This window comes from Phodopus roborovskii, unplaced genomic scaffold (genome assembly GCF_943737965.1).
Source record: "Phodopus roborovskii unplaced genomic scaffold, PHOROB, whole genome shotgun sequence".
NCBI lineage: Eukaryota > Metazoa > Chordata > Mammalia > Rodentia > Cricetidae > Phodopus > Phodopus roborovskii.
In genome coordinates, this window is record NW_026126459.1 from 23720586 (window position 1) to 23733306 (window position 12721).

The 12721-nt window shown below is 41.8% G+C and overlaps 1 protein-coding gene across 5 annotated transcripts in view; it reads right to left on the reverse strand.

Annotated features, from left to right (window-relative positions):
* Tfcp2 (transcription factor CP2) overlaps nucleotides 1-8263 on the reverse strand; it is a 44169-nt gene extending 35906 nt beyond the window's left edge. For 2 of the 5 annotated variants that reach the window (XM_051189918.1, XM_051189917.1), the window contains exon 1: nucleotides 8030-8261. In XM_051189918.1, coding sequence (XP_051045875.1) covers nucleotides 8030-8151 — 122 coding nt within the window. In that variant the 5' untranslated portion in view covers nucleotides 8152-8261. Of the gene's footprint in view, nucleotides 1-8029 lie in introns of all 5 variants that reach the window. The other 3 variants (XM_051189919.1, XM_051189916.1, XM_051189915.1) reach the window with 3 other exon arrangements.
* Nucleotides 8264-12721: the final 4458 nt, after the last annotated feature.

Genomic DNA, 12721 nt, shown 5'->3' on the forward strand with positions numbered 1-12721 from the left:
TCTGTTTCAATTCTGCAGAATCATGGAATTCACAGAGATCCACCTGCCTTTCCCTCCTGAATGCTAAAATTAGAGGTGTCTGCCACCTAGTCTAGCCAATTAGGCATATCTTTAATCAAACATAAAGGTATAGAAAGTTCAGTTGTTAAAAAGCTAAGGTGAATGCTGAAGATGTTGGTCAGTTGGTAGAGTGCTTGTCTAGCATGCACAAGACCCTGTGTTTATGTCCTGTATTAACTAGACACGGCAGAACATTCCTACAACTCTACACTTGGGAGGTAAAGGCAGAAAGAAGTTCAGGTCAGACTAGTGAAATGACTCAGCAGATAAAAGCACGTCATCAAACACATATACACACAAATAAATAAATGTAAAAAAAAAAATAGTAGTTTGGATCATCCTCAGTTACACATTTAAGTTCATAGCTAGTCTGACATACAAGAGACCCTGCCTTGGAAAACTAAACTGTAAAGCTGTGTGTTAACGTTTGCATTCTCCACACCAGAGAGCAGGAAGCATCTGAGTGTTAGACCAATGGCAGCATCAGTAGTGATGGTAAGCTAGGACTGTAAGAGTTGCAGATGCTCCATCTGCTGAAGCATACACTACCCTCTTGACTGGTCTCCACTAATTCTTAACTATGGCTTAACCTTCTCCCTCACAGCTGTGAAGGCTTTTCTAGAAAAAGCTCAGAGAGCAAAGAGGAATAGGCATGATGAACCTGAGCAAGGCTAACAACAGCAAGCCCTCAAGAAGTCAGAAACTTAGCATGAGACAGCAAGTCACTGTGAACTTCAACCTCATTTTTTAAGCCTTAGTTAGAATGAAATTCTACAGGTGCACATTATCTGAGACAAAGAAGACAGACAGAGGTTTAAAACCAGACACAGCACTCACTAATCAATAATGAATGAGATAGATCTACACAACATATGAAAAGGAAAACTTTCTGGAAGCAACAGTGGTATTGAAAAAGTATGTAGAATATATTAACACATATACACACATATTTCAGAAGGAGCTAAAGCTGAAACACGACGTCAGACTCACTCTTTGATAAAATTACTGATTAATATGAAACAGACAGGAGAACCTCTCCATTCCTGTTTTTCTTCTATGTTTTCTGTCAAGAAAAATCACTTTTATAGAAGAAAAACAATTGATAGGCAAACTTAATGAGTAAGAGACAAGTAAGGATACCTGCCATACTGTTCAAAATCTTTAAAACTTTTTTTGTTTTGTTTTGTTTTTTTCCTAAGACAGGGTTTCACTGTAGACCAGGTTGGCCTCAAATTCACAGAGATCCACCTGCTTCGGCCTCCCAAGTGCTGGGGTTAAAGGCATGTGCTACCAGGCCAGGATAAAACTGCTTCCTTATAGAGGAAAAATAAATATATTTTATTGGCAATATAGTTTCTTTTACACACAACTTGTTCTTTTAAAAGATAAGCGGGGAATGGGGGTTCACATCAATAATGCCAACGCTAGGCAGATGGCAAGAGGATCAGTTCAAAGACAGACTTAACTACACAACAAGATTGAAGCTGGGCTTCCTTAGGTAGCTTGGGCTACCTAAGACCTCGTCTCAAAACACTTAAAACCAAAATGAAACAGGAGATGTGTGCCAGGCATTACATCTTGCTCATTAAAGCACAGTATTCAGGGGAAACTGAAAAGGTCACAGATTGAGACCAGCCTGACTTATATAGGGAGACCATGTCTTACAAAAACTACACATTAATATTTAGTCAGTAATATAAGCTTAGTTGTTATAGAATATTCTGAGATGGCTATGTGTTTTATTTCTTTAAATAACATAAGCACTTTTAAAATATACTGCTTCCTCTCATGTGTGTGTGCATGTATGTGTGTGTGCATGCATGTATGTGTAAAACTTAGTATCTTCCATTGTGTATTCATTTATCACCACTGCTAAATTTTGTTGGGAGCAAAGAATTCTGTAGAAGCTACCCTGATGTCTTAATGAATAACAAAGTGTTCCTAACACACAGTGGCTTAAGAAATAATTTATGACTTCTTATGAATTTATGAGTTACCTGGATTAATCATCTACTTCCTAAGTATCAGCTAAACTTCAACCATCTATGCCCTACACTAGGGCATCCACGATGGCTAACTCACTAACTAGTGCTGGGCTTTGCCAAGATACTCAGTTGGCTGGACTTCTCTAAGTAGTCTTAAGGTCTCTCTGTCCACTGAAACATTTATATGGTTGATCCAATAATATCATCAGACTTCTTCCTGGCAGCTAAGGGTTCCCCACATTGCAAGTAAAGAGAACTTTCCTTAAGGATGTGTTCTTATGCCAGACCTAGCACACTATTCTTTGTTCAGTTCACACAGCCATATTCAGTGTGGAAAGACGGATCTGAGAGGGAATAATATGAGAAAACCAGCAAGATTTCGTCGGTGCTTTGAAGCAGGATCTCAAAAATACTCCAGGCTGGCCTCAAGCTTGCTGGGTAGTTGAGGAGGACTCCTGCCTCTACCTCCCAAGTACTGGTTTTACAGGTGTGCGTGTATTACCATCGCAGGAAGCAATGCTGTGTCACAATGCCATGTGACATACATTTCTGTAAGTATGAATTCCTCAGTTTTCTGAGTGTTAGTTTCCATGTGTGTACAGTCAAACTGGCACCACTGAATGTTAACATGTGCTCAGAGTGGAGTGGTATGAATGAGACTGGCCCCCATAGACTCCATGTTTAAATATCTGGTCCCCAGCTGGTGGAGCTTTTTAGGAAAGATTAGGAGGTGCACCCTTGTTGGAGGAGTGTGTCACTGGGGACAGGCCTTGAGGTTCCAAAAGCCCACATTCTCCTCCCCTCCCCTCCTTTTCCCTTCTCTTCCCTCTCCCTCTTGCTCTCTGTCTCTGCCTCCTAATACCCAGACTCCCCACATCCTCCATCAGGATTTAGCCTGAACTAACAAAGGAAGCCCATATGCCCAGATCTCACCAGAGGAATAATAACACTATGAAAGAGCAAGCCAGTATCTTCTCTCCAAAACCCACCAGTCCTATAGACATGCTTGCCAATGACAATTACCTAGATGAACCCCAGGACACAGAATTTAAAAGAACAATCATAAACTTTCTCAAAGATTTCAAGGAATTTAAGAGAGATACAAAGAAACAGCTCAAAGAAATCAAGAAGAAAGAGCTTAAGGAAACTAAATGTCCGGGTGGTGCCTAGGGAAACACAAACACAAGGCTGATGGAAATGACAAAGACAAGCCCAGGCTTGAGAATGGGATTCAGCCAGGACACAGAAACGGTGAAGAGGACACAAGCTGAAATGAAGATGGAAGTGAAAATCCCAACAGCCCAACAGAAAACTCAAAGGAAAGCTTTACAAGTAGAATGAATCAAGCAAAAGACAGAACATCAAGTCTTGAAGATAGATAAAAGTGAGGATCTAAACCAAATAAGCAAGAATGCAAAAAATAAAATAAAAGCACAAGAAAGAAATATACAAGAAACGTGGGGCCATGTTCAAAACAAAATAAAACTTTAAAATAATACTTTTAATTACAGTCAAAGATAGGGGAGAAGAATCCAAAGTCAATGACATAGACAAGATTTTCAACAAGACCATGGAAGAAAACATCCTCAAACTAAGGAAAGACACACCCACATGACAAGAAGCACACAGAATATCAAAGAGAGATCAGAAAAGAAAATCTCCACAGCATATCATAGTTAAAACACTGAGTATACATAAAAAAGATAGTGTATTGAAAGGCACAAGGGAAGAAATGCAAGCCACATACAAAGGAAAACCCATCAGAATAAGAGCAGATTTCTCAATAGAAACTTTCAAAGCCAGAAGAGCCTAGAACAATGCATCCCAAGTCCCAAAAGACTGTGATGGCCATCACAGAATAATATACCCAGCCATGTCTGAAGGAGAAAAACTTTCCATGATATTAACAGCTTAAAAAAAATTATACCCAACAAGCCAACGTTAAATAAAATAGAAGAAAACATTATTTCAGGCTAAAGAGAAGGATAGCATATCAGGGAGACTGTGGAAAGAAATACATAACCATAATTATTACAACAGAAAGTACCACTGAGAACACAAACAACACTAAAAACTGACAACACAATGATCAATTAACACACACATTTCAATATCAACTTTAAATATGAATGACTTCCATTCCCCAATCAAAAGACACAGACTGACTAAATGGATCAAGAAACAAATTCTATCTATATGCTGCCTACAAGAAACACATTTTAGTTTTAAAGATAGATACTGCCTTAGTGTAAAAGAATGAACAAAAGTACTCTAATCAGATGGGATCAGGAAGCAAGCAGGTGTTGCTCTCCAACTAACTGACAAAACAGACTTCAGCCTAAAAGTAAGAGGGACACCTCATTCCAATCAAGGAAAAGTTATCCAAAAAGACATTACTATCCTAAACACATGTGCAACAAACTCTAGTGCACCTAATCTCATTAAAAATGTTCTCCTGGAATTAAAGACATAGATTAACATCAATCCATTAATAGTAGTTGATTTTAATACTCTACTTTCTCCAACAGACAGGTCATTTGGACAAAAAAAAAAGAAAGAAGAAACATCAAAAATAATTGGCATCAGGCATCAAATGAACTTAACAGATATCTATAAGATATCAAACACTAGAGAATACAAGAATACACATTCTATTCAGCAGCACATGGCAGTCATTCTAAAATAGATCACATCCTGGAACACAAAACAAATATTTCCAAATTCAAAAAGACTGAAATCACCCCCTGTATCCTATCTGACCACAATGCAATGAAACTTACAATTGGTAGAAAAAAAAATAATAAAACCAAACAAAAAACCCAAAAACCCTCTATCGAATATACAAATTCATGGAGATTAAACAACTCACTACTAAATTATGAGTAGGTCAAAGAAGAGGTCAAGAAAGAAAGAAACTTCCTGGAACTAACTGAAGATGAAAACAGAACAAAGATGCCCTGAAGGCAGTCCCACATGAGAAATCATAGCTCTCTACATGCCTATATCATAATCAGCATAATTAGGCAGAGCACAAATGAATGGCTTGATGATGCAATTCAAAAAGCTGGAAAAAAAAAAAAAAAAAAAGAACAAAACAAACCCAAACCAGTATGTGGCAAGAAATACTATCAGAGCAGAAATCAACAAAATAGAAACAAAGAAAACAATACAAAGAATCAAAAATCTTAAGAGCTGTTTCTTTGAGAAGATAAACCAAACTGGCAGACCCTTGGTCAACTGAACAAAAGAGAGAGGACCCAAATTAACAGAGTCATAAATGAACAAGAAAACATTACAATAGACATCAAATAAATTCAAAATACTATAGAGGAGTGTTTTCAAAACTTGTACTCCATGAAGCAGAAAAACTTTTTAAAAATGGATTTCTAGATTCCCCCCCAAACCACCAAAATGGAACCAAGAAGTCAACAACCTAAACAGACCCATAACAAATGAGGAGATTGAAATAGTAATTGAAAACCTTCCAGCTAAAAGGGAAAAAAGCTTAGAGTCAGATGAATTATATGAGATAGCCAAACATCTGTAGCCAGTCCTTCTTAAACTAGTAAAAATAAAGAGCAGAGAAGGAAACTCCTACTGTATCAATCTAATCCTAAACCAAGGAAAGATACAACAGGAAAAAAAAGAAAACTATAGGCCAATATCTCCAATGAACACAGACTCAAAAATACACAATAAAATACTTCCAAACATAATACAAACATACATCTAAAAAAGTATACACCATGACTAGTCTTTACCTGAAATGCAGGGACCATACACAAGTCAATAAATGCAATAAACCACATTCATAGACCTAAAGACAAAAATCACATAATCATTTCAATAAATGCAGAAAAAACTTTTATTATTAGCATATCTTGATAAAAGTTCTAGAGAACGCTGGGCCAGAGGGAACATACTTCAACATAATAAAAGCTATATACAAGGAACTCAGAGCCAACATCATCCTCATCAGTGGTTCTCAACCTTCCTAATGCTTCAAACCTTTAATATAGTTTCTCATGTTGTGGCAACTCCCAGCCACAAAATTATTCCATTGCTATTTTATAACTATAATTTTTTTTACTATTATGAATCATAATGTAAATATCTGATATGCAACCCTCAAGGAGGTCCGACTCACAGGTTGAGAACCACTGTCCTAAATGGAGAAAAGCTTGAAGCAATCCCACTGAAGTCAGGAACAAGACATTCACTATTCCCATTGTTTTTTAACACTGTGTTGAAGGTTCAAGCTGACTTTTGCTCCCTGGATAGGTAGGGTCTGCAACTCTATCCAACACAAAAGTAGTTCTAGAAAACAGATTTTTAGCCTTAAAAGTCTCAGAGGGAATGGGGCATGGTGGTGCACACCTTTAATTCCAGCAGAGACAGGCGGATGAGTCTGAGTCCAGCCTGGTCTACAAAGTGAGTTCCAGGACAGGCTCCAAAGCTACACAGGGAAACCCTGTCTTGAAAAACAAAGCAAACAAAACTTTCAGAGAGGGGAAATTACAACAAGAGGGAAAGGAAAGGAATGTGACTAAAACCTCTGGCACTGAGAATCAGTCAATGAATGAGTCATGGCCTTTGCCACCAAGTCTGACGAGGTGAGTTCCACCCTAGAGTCCACGTGGTGGAAGACCAAAATTAATTCCTGAAAGTTGTACCCTGACCTCCACAGGTGCCATGGCACACACGTGTGCATGCATGCATGAATGCACACACACACACACACACACACACACACACACTCAAATGGGGGTAGGAGGTTCCCAATACAAGTAAGCTTTTGGTGTGAAGATGACCAACATAGAAATAATATTCCTTTTATATAGAAAAGAATTTTAAAATAGTAGTGAAATATGTTTAAGACCTATGCCTGCATTACCTTCAAATATAGCCTTTCTCCTTTCCCAGATATTTTCTAGGAATCCCCAAAACAAGACTAAATTTTTGTTTACAGAAAAACATGTTAATTTCTGCAGCAACCTTTGAGACCTAGAGTAATCCCCACGCATGATCCATGATCTGTTAGGTTTCTTAGAAACGCTGTTAAGTATAACTCAGGCACTTAATATAGTCACTGTAAAGACAGTTATGACCCCAACCTCTTTCTTCCCTGAGCTCCTCACTTTCCTTTAGTTCCCAGGCTTAAATCGATGTTGAAAAACATTTTAATAAACTCCAACTCTGCTTCATAGCAGCCGAAATTCTTTTTCTGTAGCATAGTCAAGAATCCAGCTTTACCTAAGCAGCGATTCCTAACGGGAAGAAAACTCCAGCTGCTGCTCCCAGCAGTGTGGGGCACTGCGTACACCCACCTTCCCTGACAATTAGCTCAATATACAAGTGTTTAAAAACATCTAAAAGTTACCTTTGCCATTTTTTTTTTTTTTTTTTTTTTTTTTTTTTTGAGACAGGATCTCATGTAGCCTGTGCTAACGACTTTGCAGCCAAGGATGGCTTCGAATTCCTGATTCCCTGAGTGCTGGGTATTTTAGACCTGCACTGGTATGCATGGCTTTCTCTGTCACTTTTTAAAAACTTCTCAGCTCAAGTTTCCAAAGACAGAAAGAAACCCTGGAAGAGAAGCCTTCAAACAAGTTTGTCATAAGAGGTACAGCTAAGTGTGGACTTCTTGCCCAAGTAGTCAACTTAAGCCACAGTTCCCAACTCTCCAACTACCTAGACATCCCTCACTTGCTCAATGTAACCCTTCCTTAAACGAATCCAGGCATGCCCACATCATATACATATATAGCCAGAACCCCAGTCTCCCACACCACATGGATGCTAATCAAGAGCCATTCCATCTCTTTCCAAGGGCCCTGCAGAGTTGACACTTCTACAGCCTTTTTCCAATTCTCCCATACCACCCCGTTGCAGGCAGCTTTTAAACTCTGTAAACCCGACCTCCCCACTTTCAAGACCCTGCCTTTGTTTTTCGGAAGGTAAGGTCTGAGGAAAACATTACTCACCTCATGCTATAAGCACCGGCACCCAGTTCCTGGCCAATGCCGGACAGGCTAGCATCAAAGTCCTGCACCAGCCCAGACTCGATCACTTCATCCGCCAGTGGCAGCTTCAGAGCCCAGGCCATCCTGGTTCCTTCCTGGCCTGTACGAAGGCACCGAGGGTAACTCTACCCGGCAGGGTCACCACAGCTGTCGTGAACTACACACCAAGCTCCCTCGCACAGCGCACCAGAGCCCGGAGCCTGACCTGCTGGTTGCACCCCGGTTCCTCCTCTGATGCCCCGGGGGCTCTCGGGACTTGCCAGGGCTCAGAGTCTGGGACTAGGATGCTCTCCAGCCCTCCCAGAAGCTCAGCTCCCTACACACAGAATCAAAGCAGGCTAGCGAAACACGCCAGCCCCTCCCGGCGTCCCCTCCGCCCCCTTCCGTGGAAGGCTCCTCCCTCTCGGGGGAGCCGCACTTTCCCCTCAGGCCTTGCTTCCGGTCAGTCAGATCACTTCCGGTCACCGGTCCTCCCGGTCCTCGGCCCTCCAGACAAAGCCAGGTCTCTGCAGAGTAGTCCCCACGCCTTCTGGAGACCCCGCGACCGCCTAGAGACAGGGACGGAGAAAGTTCGGCGCAGCCTGGACGCAAAAACCTTGCCCCGGGGCCGACCAATCATGGCATCCTCTCCCCCTCCCCGAGGGTAACGTCACTGCACCACCCACCAATGAAGAGGAACCTGGCTCGGCCTCCGCGGGGGAGATATGCTAGCGGAGCTAAGGTTCCCCGCCCCTCGAGGCAGTGGGCGGGGCTCAGGGTCCAGGTGTGAACCGGATTCGCGCACACCTAGGAATGTTAAGGTCGCTTCTAGTCATTCTGCCTGACAGTCAGTCTGTCTGAGCGCTGTCGTTTTGGCCTCACCTAGCCCGCTGCCATCCCTGGAGGGACTTTTTTTCCCTGGTGCTCCGTCTTAAACTCTCCTCATTTACCGCCCCTTATCTTCCTCTTTCTCCGTAATGCATTAGAGCAGGAGAAAACGGGGTATTTTTTTGTTGATGTTTTGACATCGGGCTCTCTACATAGTTTTGACTGGCCTGGAACTCAGAGACTTGCAACCTCTGCCTACCGAGAGCTGGGGTTAAAAGTGCAGGCCACCATGCCCCGCTTTTTTTTTTTTTTTTTTTTTTTTTTTATGGTTATGGAGGAGTTTGGGGAAAAGATCTACAGAGCAAAGTCGGGGCTGGTATCTTTTTTTATACTTCCACAATTTCAGAATAGTTCCATAGAGGTTGGACTTACTTAATTGTAAATAAAGACACCATATCCAGGCATGGTGGCTTATGCCTTTGATCCCAGTACTCCAGAGCCAGAGGCAGGCTGATCACCGATTTCCAGGCAAGCCAGGGATAATGAAGACTGCAGCAGGGGGATGAATTGGTGCCAGCTCTACCTTGCTCTTTTGAGGATTAAGTAATTATGGCCTTTTTTATTAGCATTAGCTATATAACAGTGTATTATGAACGGTATTACTTTACTAGAATTCCTCAAGACAGGGTTGTAATTAGAATGCTAATAGAGTGTGGTGGTGCGCTCCTAAAACCCTAGCACTCAGTAGTAGCTTAAGGCAGGAGGATCGCCACACATTCAAGCCAGTCTAGCCTACATACCAAGTTCCAGGACAGCCAGGTGTACCTAGTGTCTTAAATTCTAAAGGTAAATGGCACTTACTTTACCAATCAGAAAACAGGCTGAGAGCATAAATTAGCCAGAACTAAATTGTGATAAACCTGGCACTCAATGGAAGACACATACTTGAAAGTGTGCATCATTGGTGTAGTTCATCCCAGCTTCAACTTATATTTCTTAATAAAAACGACTTCTCTCACTGGATTTCTACCTCCTAAGAGATCGAGGAAAATACTTGGTGTGGTGGCCCACACCTTTAATCCCCAAATTCAGGGGCAAATGCAGGAGACTATGAGTTTGGGGCCAGCCTGGCCTACAAGGGCTGTGTTAAAAAGAAAAGGCCAAGCCTGGTAGCACATGCCTGAAGTTTTAGCATTTGAGAAAATGAGGCATAAGTATCGAGTACTTGAAGGCAAGCCTGGGCTGTATAGAGAGCTGATGGATAACCTGTACTATAGAGTGAGACACTGTCTGGAAGGAAGAACAGGAAGGAGGGAGGGAGGAAGGGAGGGGGAGAGAGGAAGGAAGGAAAGAAGGAAGGGATGTCCCTCTGTATGCTGTTAATATGATTCTCTTAGTGGTTGGTGAATAAATGCTGATTGGCCATTAACCAGGCAGGAAGTATAGGCGGGACTACCAGACGAGGAGAATTCTGGGAGAGGAGGCAGAGAGGAGCCCCCAGAGAGACACCATGTAGCTACCTGGAAGGTAGGGTAGATACACAGAGTAATAGTTATGGGATAATAATTAAGAGAGAGCTAGCCACTCGGGAGGCAGAGGCAGGCAGATCTCTGTGAGGCCAAAATCAGCTTGGTCTACAGATGAGTTCCAGGATAGCCTCCAAAGCCACAGAGAAACCCTGAAGCCTGTTTCGAAAAATCAAAAGAGAGAGAGAGAAAGAGGAGAAGAAGGAAAGAAAGAAGGAAAAAGAAAAGAAAAGGGGGAAGGGCTGGAAAATGGCTAAGTGGTTTACAGTAAAAACTACTCAAAACCTTGTGTAACTCCTGCCCAAGAGTGACTCCATTCCATTGACTACTGTGGGTGGTCACATGCACATATTTCCCCCACACACACACATATACATGGTTAAAATAAGATTTTAAGGGGGAATGGAGTGATGGCTCAGTGGTTAAGAACACTGGCTACTCTTCCAAGGACCCAAGTTCAATCTCCAGCAACCTACATGACTGCTCACCACAGTCTATAACTACAGTCCCAGGAGAGCCGACATACTGTCTGACCTCCTGAAGGCACCAGGAACACACATAGTACACAGATAAATACCGCTGTCTGAGGGACCCGCATCCAGCAACACAGGGCTTTGAAAGGAATACGGAGTCCAGTCAGCTTAAGCTAAACTTAGGAAACACTCATACATTCTATTGATGACTTCCTTCTTTATTCTCTGATCTCTCTCGTGTTCTTTCTGTGCTCTTTCTACTTTAATACAGTTAGCCAAAGTTAGCATTAAATTCATTTCATAGGCAACGAATTCAGGCTTAGGAAATTTGATGGTGAGGGCTAGTGTATTAGTCAGGGTTTCTAAAGGAACAGAACCGACTTAATGAATATGTATATTAAAAAGGAATTTATTAGACTGGTTTACTTGACAAGGTTAGAGAAGTACAACAACAGCTTTTTCACACAAAGAGGTCAAGAAGGCTGGTGTCTCAGCAGTCCTAACCAGGCACTGGATGCTTGAAGGATTTCTGGGGAATTGCTGATCTTCAGTCCTCATTGGAAGCCTAAAAAATGCTGGTCCCAGCGTCAGTGAAAGGTTCTTAGTGGCAGCAGTGGGGTAGATGAACTCATTGGAGAGGGGTAGATGAACTAACTCTTCAGCGAGAGTGAAGGCTTTCCATGTCCATGTCCTTTTGTCTGGGCCGATACCACAGGGGCTGCCCACATTTACAGTGGCTCTCCCCACATCTGTAAGACAACCAAGACAATCCCCCACAATTGCCAACCTGGTATAGACAATCCCCAGGTGACTCTAGACTGTACTAACTTTATAATGAAACTGTCACAGCCAGTAAGATGAACTCTTCAGTCAGGTGCTTGCTACCTGCCAAGCCTGCCAACCTGATTACTGGGAATTCATAGTGTAAGAAGAGGACCAACTTCCACAAGCTGGCTTCCACACGTACAACGTAGTATGCACATACACACTTATACACAAAAATACACTTACATTTTATTTTATTTTTTAAAAAAGATTTATAGATGTTATATGCATGAATGATTTGCCTATATGTATATCTGTATACTAAGAGCTTGTCTGGTGTCCATAGAGGTGAGAAGGGGGTGTCAGATCCCCTGGAACTGGAGTTATAAGAGGTTGTGAGTCACCATGTGGATGCTGGGAACCCAATTCAGGCCTTCTGCAAGAGCAGCCAGTGTTCTTAACTGAGCCCTCTCTTCCAGATTGGGTTCCTAGCACTCACATAATTATGGCTCACAACTGTCTGTAACTCCAGTTCCAGGAGATCTGAGGCCCTCTTTTGGTCTCTGAGGATCCAAGGGTGCACATGTAGTACATACAAGCATGCAGACAAAACACTCAAGCACATAAAATAAAGTACATAAATATTAAAAATATTTAATGAATGTCAGACATGATGCCTTTAATTCCAGTATTCAAGAGGAAAAGACAGACAGATGTCTGTGAGCTTGAAGCCAGGCTGGTCTATAGTGAGTTCTAAGCCAGCCAGATATAGTAAATAAGACTCTGTCAAAGAAAGAAAAAAAAAGTGGGTGGGGGAGGAAGGAAGAAAAGAAGGAAGGGAGGGAGAGAGAGAGGAAGGGAAGGAGGAAGGAAGGATTATGCCCATGAAGAATTATTTAATAAGGGCTGAAGACAAGCCGGGTAGTGGTGGCGCATGCCTTTAATCCCAGCACTCAGAAGGCAGAGACAGGCAGATCTCCGTGAGTTAGAGGCCAGCCTGGTCTACAAAGACAGAGAAACTCTGTCTCCACAAACCAAAAATAGATAGATAGATAGATAGATAGATAGATAGATAGATAGAT